This window comes from Gymnoscopelus microlampas, assembly GCF_963454915.1.
Source record: "Gymnoscopelus microlampas genome assembly, chromosome: 9".
NCBI classification, from domain to species: Eukaryota; Metazoa; Chordata; class Actinopteri; order Myctophiformes; family Myctophidae; genus Gymnoscopelus; species Gymnoscopelus microlampas.
In genome coordinates, this window is record NC_139946.1 from 1,398,929 (window position 1) to 1,425,923 (window position 26,995).

At 44.0% G+C, this 26,995-nt stretch overlaps 1 protein-coding gene across 2 annotated transcripts in view; it reads right to left on the minus strand.

Annotated features, from left to right (window-relative positions):
- Window positions 1-22,799: 22,799 nt before the first annotated feature.
- LOC311051725 (uncharacterized protein) overlaps window positions 22,800-26,995 on the minus strand; it is a 76,133-nt gene continuing 71,937 nt past the window's right edge. For both annotated transcript variants that reach the window (XM_084066335.1, XM_084066334.1), the window contains exon 3: window positions 22,800-25,507. In XM_084066335.1, coding sequence (XP_083922461.1) covers window positions 23,364-25,507 — 2,144 coding nt within the window. In that variant the 3' untranslated portion in view covers window positions 22,800-23,363. The remainder of the gene's footprint in view (window positions 25,508-26,995) is intronic.

Here is a 26,995-nt window from a genome sequence, read left to right on the forward strand (position 1 = left end):
TGATGGTCCACAAACCCAACCCGAAGTGAGAAATGCACAGAATGAATGTTTATCAAAATAGTAGTCGGATAGGGTCATACTAATTGCCCAAAAGTACCCAAAAATACCCAAAAGTACCCAAATGTACCCAAAAGTACCCAAATGGGCTTGTAGATCTGCTATTTTTGGCTAAAGTTCTCCTCAGAAAAGGGATGCTAGGTTTCGAGTGGTTATGGTAAAAAGAAAAATCATATCACATAAAGAATTGGCGGACCCCCTGTAGTAACTCTGAGGACCCCCTAGGGGTCCCGGACCCCCTGTTGAAGACCCCTGCTGTAAACTGAAAAAAAAAAAACTTTTTTTTTTTTTTTTCAAAAGGGCACTTCTGGTCAAGAGGGCAAAGGGCAGGTCCTCTAGCACCACCTAGAGTCTATCTGTGCACGTCCCTGGCTGCTAGTTAGTCTATATATGTTTTATTAAGGAAGATTGACATGTCAATGTGTTTGGGTATAGCCTACATCTAGTGCACACTGCTGTGATGTCTCTTGGGCGTAACGACAACGCTCCTACAACACGGACCTCCCCCGACCGACCCGGCCGGGCGGGGATACACAGTCACATACAGTAGCAATGCATATGGCTATACATCGGCCAGTTTCAGGAAAGATATGTACTCACGTTGGCTGTTATCGTTTCCATTTCCACCATTCTAATCGATTCCAGGGGTGTGTAAACATCTCTGAAGTAGCTCCATTTATTTTCCTCTGAAGTGACGCAGTTATGTCCAAGTAGGCTATTGTCCCCGTTCGCAAAGTGCGATGTAGCACCCGTATCGCCGAGGTTGACCACTGGACTAGTTCTAGGTTCTTGTGAGTGGGGAACAATAAAATATTAGACCAGAGACCATTTACTGTAGATGCAAAAGCCGGCAAACTTTACTTTACTAACTAGACAAAACATACAACACATACAACATACAATGACAATCACCTTTAAATCCATTAAAACAAAGAAAAATATCCTGCAGGTATCCAAAAGGTAAGTTTCTCACTTTCCCTTTTTTATTTACTTTAAATCTAATTTAGAGATAAACTAGTTTTTCTATTTTAGATCATTAGTTTAGGTTTATAAAATATTTTTTGTCAAATAGTTTGTTCCTATTTTGTCTCTATTTTGATGTGAAATGAAAATAAAATACAACAGATGTTATACTTCAATGGTTCAGTCGGTTCAGTTCAAAAACGTACTTCTGTATCAAACAAAAAAAATATATAAGACTGTAACTCAGTCCTTTTTCAGTTCAGTTGAGTTGTCTTAAATCCAAAATGTTGTGACACATTAATTCAGTCCAAAAATAAAAATAATAGATTGGTAGAAATCCTAAATAAATCCCAACACTCCTACCGCTCTGGCAGTGAGTGTCACAGTTGTAGTCTGACCATGCAAAGTGGACCCTTGCACTGGGGTGTAGATCGGTTCCTTGAATCCTGGGCTTCCTAGCTCGCCATCTTGTATCTCCAAGAAATAGCCTCACTGTTTTTCAACAGGGACAAAAAACCTGACCTGTACAACAGGTCATAAAGAAAATAAATCACTATCAATCAGCAATGACTCAGATCACACAACAAAGGGCTTCAGCTACTGTGGGCCAATTAACACTAGCTGCAGTGGACAACTAGACCCAAATTGATGACTGATTGCTGTCAGCTGGCTGCCCAGCTAAGCTGCTTTGACCAAACAATTTGTTTTTTACATGAATACATTTTTACATTTTACCATCAAAAATCACACTCTTGTACTCAAATAAGTTCAAATAATACAAAATGTTTGCATTTAAAAGAGCAAGTACAAATATTTAGCAGTGGTGAATTAATTTGTTTCTAACTCACCAAAACACTTGGTCTGTACAAACACCAGCACAAACCAAGCAGGTGCTGCTCCTAAGTTTGACTCTTCACAAAGGTATTAAACACTCTTTATGGCTGTATGATGTTTGTAGATGTAGGTGCATGAATAAACAAGGCAAGTCAGGCTGTGTCTCAACGCAGTGTATTCACAGTATGCAGGTATACATTCAACTGGAGTGGTCACGTGAGGCAAGTCTATATATATCATACAGGTACAATACGTCCACAGGGTGGAGCTGCAACCTAGCCTAAACCACCCTGTAACATCTCCCTTCCTAACAACGCAGGATCAATACTGCCATTAAACTGTTGACCTTCAATCATAACATTAATCAAATTATTTCAATAACAAATAGTGCAAATAGCATAGACACTTCACTAAAGCCGGATCAGAACACATCAGCAATAAACTCCGAACAACCAATCACATTTGTTTTACAATCTCTTCACTTCCTTTTTTTTTTTTTTTTACAATCTTTATCGTCCATGTGTGTTTGAGTGCGCACTGTCCAATCGTGCTTGAGTGTGCACAGTCCGAGTGCATGTGTGTGTGTGTGAGTGTGGGAGTGTGTGAGTGAGTGAGTGAGTGAGTGAGTGTGTGTGTGTGTTAGAGGTCAAGTCTGTCAGGAGGTCTAATCGGCCGTCCGCTCCGGGAGAATGCCCGGCTCTGTAACTCACGGCATGGTGTGTCCCCAGTCTGCGGGGAAGACGGCGACGACCTCTGGGGTGATGGCCTTGGAGACTCCTCGGGGACGCCGACGACCTCTCTGGCGCTCCTCCCACTCGCAGGCTGTTTGGGGGTCGATTCTGGGAGAACCGGCGGCTGGAGAAGGGGCGCCTCTGCTGGACGAAGATCAACCCTGTTGCGCCGATACGTGGTCCCCTCCACACCGACCAGATAGGACCGGAGTCCCAACTGCTGCAGGCACACACCTCTCCTCCATCGGCCCGTCCTGTCTCCTGGGAGTGGCTTCATCCGTATGGGTTGGCCGACGTTCAGCTCTGGCAGATCCTTGGCAGATCTGTCATATGTCAGCTTTGCTGCTTGATGTTTCACTTTCAGCTTGTCAGGAACACCCGTGACGACCTGAGGCACCAGTAGCTGGTCGGCCACAGGGAGAAGGGTTCTCAGTCTCCGCGACATAAGCCGCTGTGCTGGGCTGCAATGCATACCCTCAGTGGGTGTATTTCTCCAATGCAATATGGCCCTCCAGGGGTCCTCTTTGGCACGGTCTGCCCTTCTGCACAGGCTCTTTACAATTTTCACTGCTGACTCCGCTTTGCCGTTAGCCTTTGGGTGCCTCGGTGAGGACATGACATGCTCAAAACCCCACTCTCTCGCAAATGCCCGGAACTCTCCACCGGCAAACTGGCCTCCACCATCAGAAATGGCCCTGTCTGGGACACCGTAGCGTGCAAACTGTGCCTTGCATCTACGGATCGTGGTGTCCGCTGATAGGTCAGGGAGCAGGTCGATCTCCCAAAAGTCAGAATAATGGTCCACCACGAGCAAGAAGTTCTGTGCTGCGTAGCTGTATAGATCCATGCTTACTAGCTGCCAGGGACGTGTGGGGAGCGGGTGTGACATTATAGTCTCTTTCTGTTGTTCGTGTGCATACTCATTGCACACAGAGCACTTTTGCACATAATCCTTGACTTCCCCTTGCATACCGGGCCAGTAAAGTGTATCACGGGCCTGCCTGTAGCACGCCTCGCCCCCCACGTGGTTGTAGTGGATCCGTCTCAGCATTTCCGGACGCATAGCTTTTGGAATGATGACGTGCTGACTCCTGAAGAGCACGCCATCCTGTGCACTTATCTCATCTCTGATGGCCCAGTAGTCCCTGACGGCTACAGGGGTCTCCTCTTTGTGTTCTGGCCATCCCTCTAGCACGACTGATTTAAGTGTTTGAAGACACACATCCTCCTCAGTGTGTGTCCGAATCTGTGCCAGGCGTTGGCTGCTGACATTTAAATAGTCTGTCTGCTGAATGGCCGCCGTGTCACATTGCTCCTGCTGCATGCTGCAGACCATTTCACGTTGGTACAGTGTGTCTGTTCTCTGTGGCGGGGTGGTGGCTCTGCTGAGCGTGTCACTTATGTACATTTCAGGGCCTGGCTTGTATACCACTGCAAGACAGTAGTTCTGAAGTGTGAGGAGCATGCTCTGAAGGCGCTTTGGCGCACTGAGGAGGGGCTTGGTGAAGATGGACACCAGCGGGCGGTGGTCGGTCTCTGCAGTCACATCACCCCTCCCATATAGGTAGTAGTGGAAGCGTTGGCAGGCGAAAACGATGCTCAGGCACTCCTTTTCAATCTGTGCGTAATTTTGCTCTGTTTGGGTCAATGCACGGGAGGCGAATGCGACAGGCTGTCCCCCTTGAAGGAAGCAGCAGCCCAGACCCGCCTGACTGGAGTCGCTCTGTACGGTGACTGGCTTGCGGACGTCATAGTACCTTAGGACTGGCACCGCCGTGACCAGTGTTTTGATTTCCTTCATGGCGGCATCATGTTTGGGCAGCCAGTGCCACATCACCTCCTTGTCCAGCAGTCTCCTCAGCGGCTCACATACCGCTGACAAGCGTGGCATGAATCTGGACAGATAGTTCACAAATCCGACACACCGCTGGACCCCTTTTGCGTCTGTGGGGTTTGGCATGTCCAGAACCGCCCTGATTTTGTCAGGGTCAGCCCTGAGGCCCTCCGCAGACAGTATGTGGCCGTGGAAGCGGACCTCCTTCACTCGGAACTGCAGCTTTTTCAGGCCCAGTCTCAGCTTTACTTCCCTGCATCTGTCCATCAGAGCAATGAGGTTTGCGTCATGGTCGCGATTGGCCTCGTCCTCTGTGTCCCCACAGCCGACTATAAGGATGTCATCGGCTATGGGCTCAATCCCTGTCAAACCGGCCAACAGCTCATGCTGCTTCCATTGATACAGCTCCGGGGCAACTGACACACCGAAAGGGAGTTTCAGCCAGCGTTTCCTACCCCACGGTGTCCAGAATGTTGTCATCAGGCTGCTCTCTTCATCCAAGCGGCACTGCAGGAATGCATCACGTGCATCCACCAGGGTGAATATACGTGCCTTCGGCAGCTTATACAACACGTCATCTAAAATGGGCATAAGGTAGTGGGACCGTTTCAGAGCACGATTGAGAGGCTTCGGGTCAATGCATAGTCTCAATTTGTCTGGCTTTTTCACTATGACTAGATTGCTAATCCAGTCCGTGGGTTGAGTGACTGTGGTTAAGTGTCCCTCCTCTTCGTATCGGTCAAGCTGAGCCTTAACAGCTGCCTTGAGGGCCACTGGAACGTTCCTGGGAGCACACTGCACCGGTGCCAAAGTGCTGTCCAGCTCAAAGTGAATAACACCGGGCAGGGACTCAACAGGGCTGGTGAACACGTCGTGGTAGGTGCTGACAAGACACTCCTTGGTCAGGTCTCCCTTCCTGCAGTGCTCCACCTTATTCAGCTCCTCAGGAATGGTGAAGCGTATCAGACCAAGTCTCTCACATGTCTCACCCGAAAGCAAGGGCCTCTGGCCAGTATGCACAATCTCAAAGTCCAGTCTGTGCGTCTTACCCCTAATGACGCATTGTGAGCTCATCCACTCACTGTTGTATAGTTTTAGTCTGGTGAGACTCTTCAGAAGAGGCGTTCTAGGCGCCAGTCTCGTCTTGTCCTTGATGCTCATCACATTGCAAGTGGCTCCAGAGTCGAGCTGGCATCTCTGAACCCCACTTTGCAGTGGCAGGTTGACAAACCACTTTTTACCTTGAGTGTTCACAGCCCCCACGCTCTCCGCTGTGTACACGTCTCTCTCATCGCTGTCCTCCAGTTCCCCTGGCAACGGGTCATCCACAGCATTCACCTGGCGTGCCTGCTGGCCTCTTTTCATGCATACTTTTGCAAAATGGTTAGCAGTGCCACACGAGCGGCACGATTTACCAAAAGCAGGGCACAGGTCCCGCCCACGTTTGTGTCGTGTGCCACAATACTTGCATTCGCCAGTGTCTCTCATGCTCTGTGGTTGTGCAGATGTGTTGGTGGACTCGAATGGCCTGCTGGCAGACCTCCGTCCATATCGCTGTCCTTGTGTGGCATTAATGCTGTCCCCAGGCCCAGAGCTGCCCAGTGACATGGTTTTTAACTTGCTGTCCATGACCTCTGCTGCCCGGCAAATGTTAATGGCCTCGTCCAATTTAAGGTCCTTTTCCCTTAGTAAACGACGTCTAGCACCCTCGTCAGTTATTCCAAGAACAAGCCTGTCCCTTATGAATTCATCTTTTATAGCCCCATATTCACAAGAGGCAGCCTTTTCCCTCAGCCTGGTAACAAACGCATCCAAGAGCTCTCCATCCTCTTGTTTAAGGTTGCCAAAAACGTACCTCTCAAAGATTACGTTCTTTGCGGGTGTGAAGTATTGCTCCAGTGCCAGTAGTATAGCACCCGCATCTTTTTGTTGGTCCGCGGTGAGTCCCAGGTTGTGTTTGTAAACATGGCGGCAGGCTTCGCTTTCTCGCTGAGCCCGGTCGCAAGCAGATAATCCTCAAATTCTGCTCGAAAGCTCGCCCAGTTGCCGTGGACGTCCCCCGCCATCTTCATAGGCTCCGGAGGCGGGATGTTGGATTCCATTGTTCCAACGCGACGCTAATGCTAACAGGCTAACTGAAACTACTAACCCTCACCAAAATAAACAAACGCACTCTGTCTCAGCGACGGACAGTAGCATGCAGTCCACAGCTGGGTCCTATTTGAGCTTCTGACACCATGTTTGTAGATGTAGGTGCATGAATAAACAAGGCAAGTCAGGCTGTGTCTCAACGCAGTGTATTCACAGTATGCAGGTATACATTCAACTGGAGTGGTCACGTGAGGCAAGTCTATATATATCATACAGGTACAATACGTCTACAGGGTGGAGCTGCAACCTAGCCTAAACCACCCTGTAACATATGACACGTTTTTTTTTATCAGTTTATTCTTTCTCAAATCAATTTAAAGTCACTTTCTGTCGTTCTGTCTGCTTCTCTCTCCTTCCACTCTCATGTCCTTAAAGGGGAAGTAACCTGTCTGCCTTAAAGGGATGTGTTCTTTTTTTTTTTACAGGTACAGTTTTACTGTTGACTCTAAACTTGATCAAACCATTTTAATTTATTTTCCTTATTTATCATTTATGCATTTAATGAATTACTCATTAATATTTTAATGACTTATTTATTCATTTAATGAACTGGTTCATATGTATTTATTTTATGTCATAATGTATACACCCTAATTTGACATGAGGGTTACAGCAACTTTTTCATCATCCACCTTTGTGCAATAATCCCGAACAGAGCTACAATAGTGTAACAACTGCCAGCTATAATCTAGTAGGCTACTGTAAGTTAACATAGCCTCTCAAACCCAGATACATTGCTACCGCGCATAATGTCGTCGCCTACCTACCCAAAATAACAGACATAAAAGCTATCAACGCGCTGCGTCATGGCGTGTCGACAGTTTACAGATCTGATCTTTTGGGCACATAAACCAGTAAGACTCCCTAATCGGGAGATAAGCGACCGTAGGTCACATGTATACAGAAGAGGGCTGTAACGGCGATTTGTGGGGGGCAAGCCCCCGAGTTACGGCATTTTATGTGAGCTGCAGTGGCAGGGGGTCCTCCACTGGGGGCGCCACCACTTTTGCATCCGTTCTGGAGCACCAGGAGTGGGTGGTCCCCGGGAATGCCCCGTGAGCAGCCCCGTTGGGGTGGTCATTTGGTAATTTGTCCACATGTGCTCATTTTCTACACTTGGGGGTCCCCGAGGCCGCTGGGGGTCCTTGGAGGGTGTAGTTTGGCAGGTAAGGAGTGTGTGTGCAAAATCTGGCATGGATCGGGGCAACGGGTGCGGAGATATGAGCAGGGCAAAAGTGTGACGGACGTGTGTGACGGAGTGACGGAGTGACGGACGGACAGGACGGACACCTGGAGCAGGTTTCTATAGTAAGTGCGACCTACGGTCGCAACAATGAGGCGCGATGGAGTATACAACACTAGGCATTTTGGAAACCAAATAAGCCTGTCTGTAATATTACATTATTTGGTCAACATAGACATGTAACTTGCTTGTAGTCAGTGGTTCTCAACCTGTGGGTCGGGACCACAACGGAGCTCACAATGCCTCGCGAGCTTGTAGATCTGCTATTTTCACAATATTTATCTGTGGAACCGAGTCAAACTAAATGTGGATCCCCAGTTCAAATATGATTCTTTTGGGGGGGTCACGGCCTGAAAAGGTTTGAGAACCACAGCTTTAATGCAGTGAACATTACAAAATGAAAATCCGATGTTTCCTAAATGTGCTGTCACAGATGATCCGACCATCTTATAAAAAATGTAAGGCATATGCCAAGATAACTGAAGTTATATAGCTGATTCTGAGCTAAACATATTTGTTTAATTTCGAAGTTTTTATATTTAAACTTTATGATGAAAGGCCGCGGCGGCCACACACATAGCAGCTGTTGTGCTCGCCTCTCCATGTTTACGTTAATGAGCAGCACGAAGCAGCTTGACAGAAGCCGGTTGGGAGCCAATTCCGCGCAGCGCGCACTGGAGCGGAGGTTTCTTTGCGGGAGAGGACAGGGGAGTGGAAGTTTTTTGGGCATTGCATTCATTTATTTGTAAAAAAAACCAACATAAAATAAAGATTGTCCACGAGTCTTTGAGCTCGAGTCCGAGTCAAGTCTCAAGTCTTTGAGGGGCGAGTCCGAGTCGAGTCTGGAGTCTCATTTGTGGCGACTCGAGTACGAGTCCCCGACTCGAGTCCCCATCTCTGCCGTGTGCGTGCGCGTGCGTGTGTGTGTGCGGTGTGTGTGTGTGTGTGTCAGAGACGTGCAGAGAGATTTGGAGAGGCAGGGGCTGGAATTTCAAAAGGGCACATGCATGGACAAATGCACGTGCGCGCATGTGTCCCCCTGCGCGCGCAAAGCGTGCGCGCAAAATTTTGCGGATATTCGTCGGATTCGGGTACTTTTTTACCCGTTTTTTGTTACTTTATTTCGGTTTTAGGGTTAGGGGTAGGGTTAGGTTAGGGTTATAGATATATAATAATAAATAAAATAAAAAACTTTTAATAATATTTTTTTTTATTGGTGGCTTTGGATAAAACATTGGTGGCTATAGCCACCGAAGCCCCCGCCTAACGACGCCACTTATTCTTCTGTATAATGAGTACTTTTACTTAAGTAAAGAAATTGAGTACTTTTCCCACCACTGCTGCTGACACAGAGAGAGAGAGGGAGAGAGAGATATATATAGGCTCCTGCTTGACAAGTAATTTCAAATTAACAGCTATATATATATTTTTTTTGTCCATACATACCTAATCTGTCTCAAACAATTGGTCCGTGTTCTGCGTGCATTCACTGCGTTCAGTTGTGCCCTCAGTTAGGTTTCGATTGTGTATAATAGACTTCGTTTGCCGGGCGGTATCGCGCACCCAAAAAATAGCCGATCTACAAGCTCACAATGCCTGGCGTTGTGACGCGTTGTGAGCTTGTAAATCAACTATAATTCTGCGCGAGCACTGCATGGCACGGGGCTCAATTAAGTAAGCTTTACTGCAGGTGCGAGGCCAACGGGCGCAGGGGTTTCTACAGTTTACAGTCAGAGGAGACAAGGGCACTTTTTACCGACAGACAAAAGGGCAGGGGCTCAAGCCCCCTTTGATGTCTATGTGTGCACGTGCATGGTGTGTGTGTGTGTGTGTCACCAGTAAACAGGTGTGTGTTTTCATGTCTTATTCACTATCTGATAAAGATCATATCAACATGCTGACCTCAGGCACGACAACACAACGACCACAACTTACATCATTCACACCATGACCCCTGTCTTTAGGTAAAGTACAAACATACTGTATACTGTGTGTGTGTGTGTGTGTGTGTGTGTGTGTGTGTGCGTGCTGAAGTTTTTTACTTAAAAGTATCAATACTGCAATGTTGAAATACTCTGTTACAAGTAAAAGTCCGGAATTCAAAATTGACTTGAGTAAAAGTACAAAAGTATTGTTATCAAAATGTACTTAAAGTACCAAAAGTAGAAGTAGTCATTATGCAGAATGTCCCATTTCACAGGTTATCAAATGTCTAGAATGTATAATAATCATTTGAAAATAGCCGATCTACAAGCTCACAATCTGTCGCATGAGCTTGTAGATCTGCTATTTTAAAATGGCCGAAATGTATACAGAGCTGAAGTGGTTAATGTTTTGTAATAATAATCAAAATCTACAAAGTAACTAATAACTAAAGTTTTCAAATAATTGTAGTGGAGTAAAAGTACAATATTTGCCTCTGAGATGTAGTGGAGTAGAAGTGAAAGTACACAAAATTGGAAATACTCCACTAAAGTAAAAAATACCTCAAAACTCTACTTAAGTACAGTACTTGAGTAAATATACTTAGTTACTTTCCACCACTGGGGCTAATGTTTAGTCCCAGGCAATGGTTCCAGCTGGAGCTGCAGAGCATTGAAGGCCTGCAGCTAAATGAATTGCAGCTACCATTCAAGACTCGGTTGCACTATTTGAAGTGTTAATTGAGTAGTTCACCTAAAAAAATGACTTATTGTCTCCGCCAGGCCGAAAGGCATGGCGAGAGAGTATGTTTTAGCCCCCGTCCGTCCGTGGGAGGCATGCGTTAATCCGACAGACCTTTTCTCCGACTATGTGGCATCCGCGTGCGGTTAGGGTTAGGGTGCGGGTTTGGTTCGGGTTTAGTATTGAAACGTCGGAGCGCTGCGCTGTCGGACTAACGTACTGCACCCCCGTCCGTCCGTCCGTCCGTCCGTCTGTGACCAGCTAATCTCTGCCACCGCTGCCTTGATTGCAACGAAACTGAGTACACACACTCCCTGGATGCCAATTCCAGACTTCTGCCCCACATTTTTCACATGGGCCTTTTATAGCGCCACCAGGAGGCCATATATGTGCAAAACATATTTTTTGACAGTATTCCTACAGATTTTGTCCAAAAATCCCGCAAATCGGTACACAGTATCTCTATAGTCATTAGTTATAAACTTGCAGCAGATTTTCCATAAGTGAAAAAAATGAAGCTTTAATGAGCCAATGAATATTGCAGTTTTATGACAATTATTCATCTGCCCCTATATGCAGACTCACATTTTTTTGAAACTTTGCGGTAATGTTGAGGGTCATTCCAAATATCACTGAAACCAATCTTACTCCAATTGGTCAAAGGGGGGCGCTATAGCGATTTTTTGAAAATGCAGACTTTGAACAGGCAAAAGTCATGCCTCGTTTGGCCGACAGCCATTAAACCTGCTTACACATGTGCCTTGACTCATGAGGAACACATGTATCACGTTGACCAGTAAGCGCCGCCCTTAGATTGTCCGCAATTTTGAGCAGTTTGAAAAACACTTAAACCCAGGATTTTTCAGCTATTTGCGTGAAACTGTATCATCTGTGTGATCTCCTTTTTCACAGGTCCTGTCTGTTGGTTGATTGTGTCAATTAATACATGTGCAATTGTTAAAGATAACCTGAAATGCTTATTTGAGAGAGTATGTTTTTTCAATGTATGACATACTTCATTGTGAAAATAGCTTGTAGATCGGCTACTTTCACTAGTTTGTTCTGAGGAGACAAAAAAAAACTTTATTGCTAAATGGTTTGTGAACCAATTATCTAGAGTAGTTTAGGACACAGAGGCTTGGTTCATAATGGACGAAAAATAATGGTATATGTCAACAGACACTGTCAGGGAGGACATATAACTAGCTCAATGAGAAGAGAGACAGTCTGTGAGTCCGTGGGTCACTGGTACGATCCCTATTCCTGACAATGTATTGAGGTGATCATGATTTGGCATTCTTGGGTTTACACTGCTTCTTTCCAGGGAAGCTGTGATCTAGCGTAGTTAGCAAAACAGAGGCCTGGTCCATCAGGGACGGAAAAATGTATATATATCAACAGACACTATCAGGGCTATCATATCTCTAGCTCAATCAGAAGAAAGGCAGCCTATTAGTCCAGAGGCCACTAGTTCGACCCCATGTTTTTGCGATGTATGACATACTTCATTCTGAAAATAGCCGATCTACAATCTCAAAACTTTTCAGATAGCAACGTGTTTCTGAGCTTGTAGATCGGCTGCTTTCACTGGTTTCGGTTCCGAGGAGACATACAATTTCTCTATTGGTAAATGGTTTTTGAACGAGTGATCTTAGTGCTAGTGAAACAGGGACTTGGTTCATGACAGAAGGCAAGAGTTTATTATCTTCAACAGACAACCTCAGTCTGGACAAAGCTATACCACAATAGGTATTGTTGCAGCCTGTCAATCCGAAGGTTGAGGGTTCGATTCCTGTTAATGGCAATAGGTGGAGATGTCCAATCAATCCATTCTGTTTCCATCTCTCTCTCTCTCTTCAATCTATTCTGTTTCCATGTCTCTCTCTCTTCAATCTATTCTGTTTCCATGTCTCTCTCTCTTCTACCATTTTTATTTCAATACTTTTGTACTTTCAGTACAGTTTGACTACCAGACTTTATACTTTTACTTAAATAAAACATTTGAGTACGTTTTCCACCACTGCCTTTGCACATGTCCAAAATATAATAAATTGTTTGTGTTTATTAGGTTTCGAGAGCCATCAGGCTTCGAAAGCTATTACATCTCTACACTTTCATTATTATTATTATTATTATTATTCCGCCGTTTTTGCCAGTTCTGGCCTAACCGCGTGGTCACTTTTTATGAAATTCGGCAATATGGTAGAGGGCTATGCCAAACGGCGAAAACCCGAAACTCACAACCATTGGCCAAAGGGTGGCGCTGTAGCACTCAATTGAACATGCCAACTTTGAACAAGTACAACTCATGCCCTGTTTGACCCACAGCCATGAAACTTCGATGCACACATGCGTCTCCTCATGCCTAACAACTTTCACTGTTTGACTTTTGACCTCTGACCTTTAGATCTCCCACCATTTCGAATTCTATGAAAAGCAGTAAAAAAGACTCTTCCTTCGTACAGATTGAGCAATCTGTACAAAACTGTATATACATGAACTTTGGACCAATGCCGACAGACGTGAGCAAGCGGATTTTCCATAAGTGAAAACGTTAAGCTTTTATAAGCCAATGAAAATTGCAGTTTTATGACAATTATTCATCTGCCCCTAACACATACATGCAGACTCACATTTGTTTGACACTTTGCAATATTGTAGAGGGTCCTTCCAAGTATCACTGAAACCAATCTTACTCCAATAGGTCAAAGGGGGGCGCTATAGCAATTTTTTGAAAATGCAAATTTTAAACAGTCAAAAGTCATGCCTCGTTTGGCCGACAGCCGTTAAACCTGCTTACACATGTGCCTTGACTCATGAGGAACACATGTATCACTTTGACCAGTAAGCTCTGCCCTTAGATTGTCTGCAATTTTGAGCAGTTTGAAAAACATTTAAATCCAGGTTTTCTGAGCAATTTGCGTGAAACTGTGTCAAATACATGTTTGAGGCCCTTTTTCACAGGTTCAGGTGTGTTGGTTCAATAGCTTGATCGCTTAATCATCTGCCTTGAAACCATAGGGTAGCCGGTTCGAATCCCACCTCAGGTAGACTTCATTATAATTGCATTGCACACAACATGACTATATCAATGAATACACGTGCAATTGTTAAAGATGACGAGAAATGCATACTTGAAAGTAGTTATTTTCAATGTATGACGTACTTCATTCGCCATTTTGTTTTGTTTTGTTGGATTCTCCCTTTTCACTGTCTAAGGCTGTATATTGGATAGCTCCACCAGTAGAGTGTGAGTCTCATGTGCCGAAGGTCCCTGGTTCAAATCCCACTTATTACAGTTCACATTTAAATTGCATTGTACAAAACATGACCCTGTTAATTCAGACATGTGCAATGTTTAGACAATAACACGAAATGCTTTTGAGAGTAGTTGTTTTTTATGTATGACATACTTTCTTGTGAAAATAGCCGATCTACAATCTCACACCTTTTTAGCGCGTTGTGAGCTTGTAGATCGACTATTTTCCACTAGTTTCCATTCCGAAATATATTGAGCAGTTTGAAAAACATTTAAACCAAGGATTTCTGAGCAATTTGTGTGAAAGTGTGTCATGTGTGTGAACTCCCTTTTCACTAGTACAGGTCTGTTGGCCCAATGGCTTAATCATCTGCCTTGATACCGCAGAGTCGCCGGTTTAAATCCCATGTCTTGCAGACTTCAACTCAATTGCATTGCACACAACATGATTGTATCAATGAATAAACATGCAATTGATAAATGAAATGCTTATTGAGAGTAGTTATTTTCAATGTATGACGTACTTCATTCCCTCTTTTGTTTTGTTTTGTTGGATTCTCCTTTTTCACTGACTAAGGCTGTGCATTGAATAGCTTGATCAATACACTGTTAGTCTCATGTGCCAGAGGTCCATGGTTCAAACCCCACTCGTCACAGTTTACATTTAAATTGCATTGTACAAAACATGACCCTGTTAATTCAGACATGTGCAATTTATAAACAATAACATGAAATGCTTTTGAGAGTAGTTGTTTTTTATGTATGACATACTTTCTTGTGAAAATAGCTGATCTACAATCTCACACCGGAAGAACCTATAGGACGGAAAAACCTATAGATATCAACAGACACCATCAGGGAGGCCATATCTTTAGCTCAATGAGAAGAGAGGCAGCCTGTGAATCCATAGGTCGCTGGTTCGATCCCTGTCCCCAACAATGCGTTGAGGTGATCATCATTTGGAATTCCCCCTATTCCCATGGATTGGATCCACCCCTCTCACCTGCTCTCACTCATCACCAATCACACCTGCCACATGCACAGTACAATTTTTAGGTACTTTTACTTAACTACTCTACTCTACTACTACTACTCAACAGCCAGTCTGCCAGTCTGCCAGTCTGCCACTCTGTCACAGTCTGCCAGTCTGCCAGTCTGCCAGGCTGCCACTCTGTCACAGTCTGCCAGTCTGCCACTCTGTCACAGTCTGCCAGGCTGCCACTCTGTCACAGTCTGCCAGTCTGCCACTCTGTCACAGTCTGCCAGTCTGCCAGTCTGCCACTCTGTCACTGTCTGTCTGTTTGCCAGTCTGCCACAGTCTGTCTGTCTGCCAGTCTGCCAGTCTGCCACAGTCTGTCACAGTCTGCCAGTCTGCCAGTCTGCCACTCTGTCACAGTCTGCCAGTCTGCCACTCTGTCACAGTCTGCCAGTCTGCCACTCTGCCACTCTGTCACAGTCTGCCAGTCTGCCATTATTCTCGAAACCGCTCATTGCTGCTTGCAGCTATATTTGTAGTTGTGTTTGTGTATTGTTTATTAAGGTTTCGAGGCCATCAGGCTTCTGGCAGTTCTGGCCTAACCGCGTGGTCACTTTTTACGAAATTCGGCAATATGGTAGAGGGCTATGCCAAACGGCGAAAATCCGAAACTCAAAGCATTGGCCAAAGGGTGGCGCTGTAGCACTCAATTGAAATATGCCAACTTTGAACAGGTACAACTCATGCCCTGTTTGACCCACAGCCATGAAACTTCGATGCACACATGCGTCTCCTCATGCCTAACAACTTTCACACTCTGACTTTTGACCTCTGACCTTTAGATCTCCCACCATTTCGAATTCTATGAAAAGCAGTAAAAAAGACTCTTCCTTCGTACAGATTGAGCAATCTGTAAAGAAACTGTCTACACATGAACTTTGGACCAATGCCGACAGACGTGAGCAAGCGGATTTTCCATAAGTGAAAACGTTAAGCTTTTATAAGCCAATGAAAATTGCAGTTTTATGACAATTATTCATCTGCCCCTAACACATACATGCAGACTTACATTTGTTTGACACTTTGCAATATTGTAGAGGGTCCTTCCAAGTATCACTGAAACCAATCTTACTCCAATAGGTCAAAGGGGGGCGCTATAGCAATTTTTTGAAAATGCGAACTTTAAACAGGCAAAAGTCATGCCTCGTTTGGCCGACAGCCGTTAAACCTGCTTACACATGTGCCTTGACTCATGAGGAACACATGTATCACTTTGACCAGTAAGCTCTGCCCTTAGATTGTCTGCAATTTTGAGCAGTTTGAAAAACATTTAAATCCAGGATTTCTGAGTAATTTGCGTGAAAGTGTGTCATGTGTGTGAACTCCCTTTTCACTAGTTCAGGTCTATCGGCCCAATGGCTTAATCATCTGCCTTGAAACTACAGGGTCGCCGGTTCAAATCTCACCTCATGCAGACTTCAACTCAATTGCATTGCACACAACATGATTGTATCAATGAATAAACATGCAATTGATAAATGAAATGCTTATTGAGAGTAGTTATTTTCAATGTATGACGTACTTCATTCCCTCTTTTGTTTTGTTTTGTTGGATTCTCCTTTTTCACTGAGTAAGTCTGTTGATTGAATAGCTTGATCAATACAGTGTTAGTCTCATGTGCCAAAGGTCCATGGTTCAAACCCCACTCGTCACAGTTTACATTTAAATTGCATTGTACAAAACATGACCCTGTTAATTCAGACATGTGCAATTTTTAAACAATAACATGAAATCTTTTGAGAGTAGTTGTTTTTTATGTATGACATACTTTCTTGTGAAAATAGCTGATCTACAATCTCACACCTTTTTAGATAGCAACGCGTTGTGAGCTTGTAGATCGACTATGTTCACTAGTTTCCATTCCGAGGAGACAAAAAAAAAACACTTTATTGGTAAATGTTTTGTGAACCAGTGATCTACAGTAGTTAGCGAAACAGAGGCTTGGTTCATAACGGACGGAAAAACCTATAGATATCAACAGACACCATCAGAGAGGCCATATCTTTAGCTCAATGAGAAGAGAGGCAGCCTGTGAATCCATAGGTCGCTGGTTCGATCCCTGTCCTTGACAATGTGTTGAGGTGATCATGATTTGGCATTCGTAGGCGTACGTGTTTGTTAGTTGTTAGTACGTTAGTTTGTTACAAACATACTCCTGGTAGCCTGTCTGTCTGTCTGTCTGCCTCTCTTTCTGTCTGTCTGCCTCTCTCTCACTCTGTCACTGTCTGCCTGTCTGCCTGTCTGTCTGTCTGTTTGTCTGTCTGTCTGCCTTTCTCTCTGTCTATCTGTCTGTCTGTCTGTCTGTCTGTCTGTCTCTCTCTCACTATGTCACTGTCTGTCTGTCTGTCTGTCTGTCTGTCTGTCTGTCTGTCTGTCTGTCTGTCTGTCTCTCACTCTGTCACTGTCTGTCTGTCTGTCTGTCTGTCTGTCTGTCTGTCTGTCTCTCTCTCACTCTATCACTGTCTGTCTGTCTGTCTGTCTGTCTGTCTGTCTGTCTGTCTGTCGTCCGTCCGTCCGTCCGTCCGTCCGTCTCTCACTCTGTCACTGTCTGTCTGTCTGTCTGTCTGCCTCTCTCTCTGTCTGTCTGTCTGTCTGTCTCTCTCTCACGCTGTCACTGTCTGTCTGTCTGTCTGTCTGTCTGTCTGCCTCTCACTCTGTCTGTCTGTCTGTCTGTCTGTCTGTCTGTCTCTCTCTCACTCTGTCACTATCTGTCTGCCTCTCTCTCACTCTGTCTGTCTGTCTGTCTGTCTGTCTGTCTGTCTGTCTGTCTGTCTGTCTGTCTGTCTGTCTGTCTGTCTGTCTGTCTGTCTCACTGCCTCTCTCTCACTCTGTCACTGTCTGTCTGTCTGTCTGTCTGTCTGTCTGTCAATATCTCACTCTGTAAATGTCTGTCTGTCTGTCTGTCTGTCTGTCTCCCTCTGTCTCACACTGTCTGTCTGTCTCTGTCTCACACTGTCTGTCTGTCTGTCTGTCTGTCTGTCTGTCTGTCTGCCTGTCTGCCTCTCTCTCACTCTGTCACAGTCTGCCAGTCTGCCACTCTGTCACTGTCTGTCTGTCTGCCAGTCTGCCACAGTCTGTCTGTCTGCCAGTCTGCCAGTCTGCCACTCTGTCACAGTCTGCCAGTCTGCCAGTCTGCCAGTCTGCCACAGTCTGTCTGTCTGCCAGTCTGCCACTCTGTCACAGTCTGCCAGTCTGCCACTCTGTCACAGTCTGCCAGTCTGCCAGTCTGTCACAGTCTGCCACTCTGTCAGTCTGCCAGTCTGCCAGTCTGCCACTCTGCCAGTCTGTCACAGTCTGCCAGTCTGTCACAGTCTGTCCGCCAGTCTGTCAGTGTCTGTCTGCCACTCTTTCACTGTCTGTCTGTCACTCTGTCACTGTCCAGTCTGCCAGTCTGCCAGTGTCTGTCTGCCACTCTGTCTCTCTCTCTCTCTCTCTCTCTCTCTTATTCTCGAAACCGCTCGTTGCTGCTTGCAGCTATATTTGTGTTTGTGATGGGCAAGTGGTTGTTAATGGATAATACTGGGGGGGATGGCAGCTCAGACCATAGAGTTATAATATATCTAGAGGGCGGATTGCACCGCCCCCAGCTATTCATTTCAATGAAATTGCTCAGTGGCGTTTTGAAGCACCCGGAAGTAAGAAATATTGGTTCCATGGGCCTATGCAATAGTGGGTTGTGACGCGTAGGGTGACCACCCGTCCCGAAATTCGCGGGACAGTCCCGAAATTGGACCCTCTGTCCCGCGTCCCGCACAAGCAGAGCAATGTCCCGAAAATAAAAGATATGAGAGAGGAAAAAAATATATATTTTTATTTTATAAAAAAAAAAGAAAAAAAATCTATAAATGTTTATGTTAACTTGCAATACCCTCTTATATCTGTGAAATACTATTCTTGGATAAATGTAATTGGTCAATGCTGTATGTATTTGTGGAACGCCATTGGTTGGGGGGGAGCGGGGGGGTGGAACAAAAAACAACAACATCCGCGTCCACACTCCTAACTCTATGGTCACAGCTGACAGGCGGCTCACGCACACACAGGTACAACAGTGCGGACTGTCTGCGCTGCGTGGCAAAAATACAAAGCGACAAAATGGAGGAAACAGTGGAAACTCCTGCTGCTAAGAAAAAAAGGCTCTGCTCATATAACAGAGACTGGGAGAGTAACATGGTTGATATCTGTGTCAAACGACCCAAACAAGGCAGAGTGTACCATTTGTCGTCGGAACTTCACTATCACCCATGGAGGAGAGAATGATATTAAGAGGCATGGTGACGGTGACGCTCACAAGAAAAATGTACAACAAAGAAAGGCCAACACTAGCTTGACAAGCTATTTTTCAACACAAAAAGACAGCAACACAGATAAAGTCACCGCAGCGGAGGTAACCGGTGTCTACCTTTTAACGTGCAGCATGGCTTATCATACAGATCTGGTGATTGTGGAGCCAAACTTTTTCCTGTCATGTTCCCTGATTCAGAGATAGCTAAGAAGATAGGCTGTGGGCGCACAAAAAGTGCTGCTATTGTAACTGATGTTCTTGGACCTGCGTCTTTGGAGACATGCTTGCAACAGTTAAATACACCGCTGGCTGCTGACAAACCAGATTCTCTTCCTTTTTTTCAATTGCTTCTGATGCATCAAATCACGGCACTACCAAACTATTCCCTCTAGCAGTGAGGTTTTACACCCCAGAACATGGCGTGCAGAACAAGGTACTGGACTTTTATGAAGACCACAAAGAAGACTCTGATGCCATATTTAACCAGGTTGTTTCAAGGCTGCAGGAGATGAACCTGGGGTTAGAACGGGTGTCTGCATACGCAGCAGATAACGCCAGCGTGAATTATGGGGTACATAAATCTGTTTATAAAAAGTTGAAAGACAAGAATGGTGCTATCATTAAAGCCAACTGCGTGGCCCATATTCTTCATAACTGTTGGAGGAATGCAGGTGACAAGCTTAAAGTGGATGTTGAGGCTGTAGTCACGAAAATATACGGCCATTTTTCAATATCGGCTAAACGAGTCCAAGAATTGAAAGACATTTTTGATTTTGTGGAGGAGTATATGACACTTCACAGGCACGTACCAACACGGTGGCTCAGTCTGTGGCCAGGTGTCAAACGACTTAATGACTGCTGGCCTGCTGTCAAAAGTTATTTTTTGTCTCTTGGAGAAGATAACTGCCAAGTGGCTCTTTGGAGGTTTTTTGCTAATGATGAGGATGGCGAGGGAGTGCCATGTGAACTCCAGGCATACATAGCGTTTTTACAGAATAGCCTAAAGCTGTTTTATGATGCTGTGCTTGAAGTTGAGGGGAATGAGACAACTGTCTGTGAGCTTTTCGATCTCATGACAAATCTAAAACTGAAACTTAATCAACGGTTAAAGGATCGTTTCTTTGGATTTGAGACAAGAGAGCTCCTGCAGAGCTTCCCTACCGCACAGGCTGCTGCGATTGAAAAGGACCTTCTCAAGTTCTATGAGAGTTCACTCACTTACCTTAACAAATGGTTTTATTTCTCTGATCAGAATTACATGAAACACATCGCATGCTTGGCTGTCAAGAGAGAATTCAGCTTCCAAGAGCTCTGCGGAGCAGCTGAAGCTCTTAATATGACCAAACTGGATATGGACCTCCTTTATGACGAGTTTAGTGTTATGCTCCCACGGATGAGAGAACTCGCAGTGACAAAAGATTCTGTTGCATCAAAGTGGACAGCATTACTGAAGCATGCAATGATGCCAAACATGACAGCTTTATTGTCGTTCATCTTGAGTATCCCAGTCACCAACGCTTTCGTGGAGAGGCTGTTTTAACTGATAGTGGGGGCTTGGACTAAGGATAGGAATCGCTGCAGCATTGATCTAATCAAGAGTGAAATTCAAGTTAAAGTGAACTACAGCTGCACATGCCAGGAGTTTTACAAGGATGTACTGAAGGAGAAGACCCTGCTAGATGCTGCCCGTTCCAACAAGAAGTACAAGTTCAAGGCCAAGAAGTAGATCGAGTAAAGCTAACTTTCTACGTGTGTGTGTGTGTGTGTGTGTGAAAAGCTACTTGGTCCTTAATGCTGTTATTCATTCATTTCAACTAAATAGGCATCTCTCTCTCTCTCTCTCTCTCTCTCTCTCTCTCTCTCTCTCTCTCCCCCCCCCCCCCCCCCCACCCTGCCTGGCCGTGTCGTGTCTCTCTCTGACTGTCCATGGTGCTGAAGTCTGAAGATTTTTTTTTCTTTTTTTATGATTGTTTTACATATCTACAGTATATCTTTTTACTGTAGTTTACACAGATATTTGTGTCTTATAGGATTGCCTTGGACTGCCTTATTTTGACCGTACTTACTGCTGTGCTCCATTGATAAATGCGGACTTTGTGGAGCTTCATTGTGCTGTTAATTGCCAATTGCAATAGTAGAAATACTGTAGGCTACTTTATTTTATGACGATCTGTAACAATGTGATGTTTTGAAAAACACTCCAGTTGTTGTTTGTTATAATAAACAATGATTAGTATTTGAGAAACGGTCGTCTAGTTGTTGTCTAATATAATCCACAAAATTAATTAGTATAAACCCATTTTGTTTGAACATTTTATTAGACAGAAATTGTTTTTTGTGATAATAAATTGGTAAAATCAGGCAAAAATAAGAATTAAATAACATAACCCTAACCTAACTCCTAATCCTAACCCTAAAACCGAAATAAAGAAACCAAAAACTTGAAAAAAACGAACCGAATCCGGCCAAAAATTTCGCGCGCGCGGGGGGGGGGGGGTCCACATGCACGCGCATGTGTCCCGCGATGTCCCGCGGAACGGGTTAATCTGTCCCTCAATGGGTCTGTTTGGAGGTGGTCACCCTAGTGACGCGTCGTGACTGTGACTTAAATAATGTTTTGAACAAATATAGAGGGTCCTCAGATGATTAGTTTAATGTGCAACATTGTTTTCTCACTCAACAGTAAACAAACCAACATACAACAGTATAAGTGTATACAGGGTATCTGCACATTTCTAAAGTGACAATTTAAGGGGGGGGAAAGACCACACCAAGCATTGGCTTAATTGTCAAATATTACCTAAAATAGAGGCAAAGATTTTGAAAACAGCTGATCTGCATCCTCACAACGCCTCTGTAGATCGGCAATTTTTACTATACTTTCTGTGGAACCGAGTCAAACTAAATATTATGCCTCAACTCCGGGTCCCCGGTTCAAAATATGATTATTTCGGGGCCTGAAAAGTTTCAGAACCGCTCACCTAACAAATATCGGCAGTTTGCACAATGCATGTTTGTTTATACCAGCGGTTCTCAACCTTTTCAGGCCGCGACCCCCCAAATTAATCATATTAGAACTGGGGACCCCCCCAAAATAATCATATTTGAACTGGGGACCCCCCACCCTGACAAGAATTTGGAATTGTAGTAGTTGAGGCATTTAGTTTCGGTTCCACAGATACAAATTTAGGGGTGCATTTCGCCTTTCCGACATGTCGCCTTTCCAACGTTAACGTTACGAACCCTATACCTAACCCTAACCGCACGCGGAAGCCACTAGTCGGAGTGGCGAGATGTCGGAATGGAGAGCACCCCCCCAAATTTAGTTTGACTCGGTTCCGCAGATTAAAAAAACTTGCTGGTCTACAACCTTGTAGATCGGCTATTTTCAGAAATGTTGCCTCTTATATTATTTGACAATTTGGCCAATGTTTGACCAGTTTTTATAGTGTAGTTTGTTGATTACTTTTGATGCAATAATGGTCTTTTTCCATTTTTTTGTATTAAAAAGGTCTTAAAAGTTGTTATCTTGGGACCCCCCACCCCAAAAAATAATCATCTTTTACTTTTACTCAAGTCAATTTTGAATTCCAGACTTTTACTTGTAACGGAGTATTTCTATATTACGGTATTGATACTTTTAGTATTATATATTAAGTAAAATATCTGAGTACTTTTTCCAGCACTGCAAGCAACACACAGTGAACAGCTACACAAATCCAACAGCTTGTCAGTACTTTATTGCTGTATTATTCCATGCATAAATGAATGTGTATAATTGTATACACGTTGGACAGACACTGATGCTCATAAAGCTCTACAGTAACCTATGGGCTACAGGAAATACAAAATGAAATGCAATAAAAAAACAGAAGCATTTCATTGCGGTTGGGCAAGAAACCTTGTATCTCCATATTTAACCTTTTCTTTTGTTCATAAATTAATGCCCTATTATGTCATACTTCCGTGTCACACAAACGTAATAGAAGACCTACAAGCTTGCGACATATTGCGAGCTTGTAGATCAGCTATTTTTTGCCACTTTGGAAAAAAAGGAAAATTGTGAAGTAACATTTTTGGACGCACAATGTTTCAAACAAGACGAAGACGATCTACTGGTGAATGTAAGCATTGAAATCCATTGAGAGTAATAAAAAGAAACACTTTTAGAGAAATATACCAACAAAATGACGTACACCAGCGTAATGAGAACCAGACACTAATTGTGTTCATTTAATTTAGTCATGTGGATATTGTCAGATTATGTAGACTCAGATGGCTTATGCGAAAGAAGTATTTGCTACTACTAACAGGTTTTTTCCCCTGTATGAGTCTCCATATGCTTTCTTAGATAACCTTTTCGACTACAGCCTTTGCCACAAACTGTGCAGGTAAATGGCTTTTCCCCTGTATGAGTTCTCATATGCGTTTTTAGATCAATCTTTCGAACAAAACTGTGGCCACATATTGTACAAGGGAAGGGCTTCTCACCCGTATGAGTCCTCATGTGTACCTTCAATTGACTCGTGTGAGCACAGCTCAGGCCACAAACATCACAACTAAAGGGTTTTTCCCCTGTATGAATCGTTATGTGTGCTTTTAGTTGACTACTTTGACTAAATCCTTTGCCACATATTGTACAAATATAGGGCTTTTCTCCTGTATGAGTCCTTTTATGAGTAGTTAGATTACTCATACTTGCAAAGCCTTTGCCACAAAACGTACAAATAAAGGGTTTTTCCCCTGTATGAATTCTCATGTGTGTTTGCAGTTCATCCTTTACACCACAGCCTTTGCCACAAATCCTACAAGTAAAGGGTTTTTCGCCTGTATGAGTCCTCATATGTCTTTTTAGATCGCTCTGTTGATTACAGCCCTTACCACAAACTGTACAAGCAAAGGGTTTCACACCTGTGTGAGTCCTCATGTGTGTTCGCAGTGTATCCTTGCGACTACACCCTTTGCCACAGAATGGACATGTAAAGGGTTTCTCACCTGTATGAGTCATCATGTGTGTTTTTAGATAACAATTTTGACTATAAGCTTTGCCACATATTTCACAGGTTGAGAGCTTGTCTGACTTTTCGCCGGTATGATTCCTCATGTGTCTTTTTAGTTCATCCTTATGACTACAGCCTTTGCCACATACTGTGCACGTATACGGCTTTACACCAGTATGAGTCATCATGTGTGATTTTAGGTGCCCTTTAAGACTACAGCCTTTGCCACAAACTGTACAAGTATAGGGTTTCTCCCCTGTGTGAGTCCTCAAGTGTATCTTTAGATCACCCTTTCGACTACAGCCTTTGCCACAAACTGTGCACGTAAAAGGCTTTTCACCTGTATGAGTCATCATGTGTTTTCTTAGATCCCACTTTTGACTACAGCCTTTGCCACATATTTCACAGGTTGAGAGCTTACCTGTCTTTTCGCCGGTATGAGTCCTCATGTGTCTTTTTAGTTCACCCTTTTGACTACAGCCTTTGCCACACACTGTACACGTGAAGGGCTTTTCGCCTGTATGAGTCATCATGTGTGATTTCAGATGACTTTTAAGACTACAGCCTTTGCCACAAACTGTACAAGTATAGGGTTTCTCCCCTGTGTGAGTCCTCATGTGTATCTTAAGCTCATCCTTTCGACTACAACCTTTGCCACAAACTGTACATGTAAAAGGCTTTTCACCTGTATGAGTCATCATGTGTTTTTTTAGATCACACTTTTCACTACAACCTTTGCCACATATTGTACAAGTAAAGGACTTGGAATGAGTCATTGCGTGCCTGTTCAGATTTCCCTTCAGATCAAACATTTTACCACACTCTGTACAACTAAACTGTTTATTCCCCGTGTGACTCCACATAGCGTCTGTTTGTTTGGATGATTTCAGGTCCTGAGACAATGTGTTGCTCAAGGACAATCTTTGTCCATCCAAGTTTTGTGTCTTGCATGATTTCAATGTGTTTAAAGTCGACTGATCGTCCTTGGTCTCCCACTCATCGCTATCATCAGTGTCAGATTCACAGTTTGAAGAGAGGAGATGGTCAATATTATTTGGTTGTGCTGCTACCCATTGCTGTATGTAAGCTTGTGTTTTCATGTGTTCAGTTGAGGTACTGGCTAGAGGCTCTGTGTCAGATTCACAGTTTGAAGAGAGGAGATGGTCAATATTATTTGGTTGTGCTGCTACCCAGTGCTGTATGTAAGCTTTTGTTTTCATGTGTTCAGTTGAGGTACTGGCTAGAGGCTCTGTTTCCGCGTTTTCACCTTCGTCTTCACTTTTCACTGTTAGTAAAGTCAATGTTGACCAATTAGCATCCTCTGGTCTTTGAAGTAGCTCCTCCAGTTCTACTTCAATCTGTGGAGGTTCTGGTTCCTCCTGGACCAGACTGGGGCTCCTCTCCTCTTCAGGGGAAACCTCCTCTTTACACACAGGGAGGTGCAGGAAGTCTATGTAAAAATAACACACGAGAGAAAATGAATGAAATGTTTGAAGTTTATATTTTCCATGCAGTGTTACTGTACCTGTGGTTTAAAATAGATATAATAAATTATCTCAGAAACTAAATTCACATTTTGGTCTTAACTCAATTCCTGCCAATCACGCATAAATGCGATCTATTAATTAGCGCATTTGGCCGCCAATCACGCATAAATGCGTTCTATTGAAAAATTAAAAAAATTGAAAATAATTGACTTTTTTTTTTTTTTTTTTTTCAATTTGACCCAAAGAACAAGGAGATATGATTTTTCGAAGATTTAGACTCCCATCCACTTCCTTGTTAACTCAAAACTTAAAAATTCGGCTCCTGAGTACTTTTTAATTTCAATGAAAAATCTCTGGCAGACAACAGCAACAAATCTGAAATAATTCTGGCAGTCATTCAGTTAAAAATTGGCAGAATTTTGAAAATATTTGATTATTATTATTGGCAGTAGTAGTAGTAGTAGTAGTAGTAGCAGCAGCAGTACAACAACAACAACAATAATCATCAATATAGCTGCAAGCAGCGATAAACGGAGATATGGCATAATGGGCAAAAAGCGATATGGAACAATAGCATAATAAGACGTAGAAACAGAATAGATTGAACTTGAGACAAAGCAGCCCATGCAACTAACAAATGAGCATCCTCAATAGCTGAGGGATGGTGGCTAAAGGTTAAGGACCTTACTCATGGACACCTCAACCCATGGCCATAGACAGGAATCGAACGTTCAACATTCGGACTCACAGGGTGTCACAGTAGTGATTGAGCTAAGGCTTCATCCAGCCTCACGGTGTCTGTTGAAGATTATAGTCTCTTGCCTCATGCCATGAACCGAGCCCCTGTTTCACTAACAATAAGATCAGTTGTTCACAAACCATTTACCAATAGAGAAATGTGGTGTCTCCTCGGTACCAAAACTAGTGAAAGTAGCCGATCTACAAGCTCACAAAGCGTTGCATCCTAAAAAGTTGTGAGATTGTACATAGGCTATTTTCACAATGAAGTATGTCATACATTGAAAATAAATTATACGTAGCCTGCGAGTTAGTTCAGGCAGTATATACTCGAGAGGTTACACACTGCGGCTATGCAGGCGCATACAGCGCTTACTACTATACTATTACACAGACCATACGTCATAGCTGACGTGACATCAGCTGACCTATCAGCGGGTTATTTAAGCTCCCCTCAAGTCTCTGTTCATTCTCTGCTGTCATTTGTCCCCTGGTCTGTTGGTATGCAACTGTTGGCTGCTCTAGCTCTTGTCTCTAGTCTTATTGTCGTCATGTCCTCCGCTCACTCCGAGTCGGACGACGACATTCAGTCCAATCCTGATAATGATCCTGATGATCCAGACGAGGAGGATGAAATCCCCCCTACTGAAGTAGGTTTGTCTCAGAAAAGACGTAGCATTCGTGGCACTCGAAAATTAGCTGACTGGCCTGTT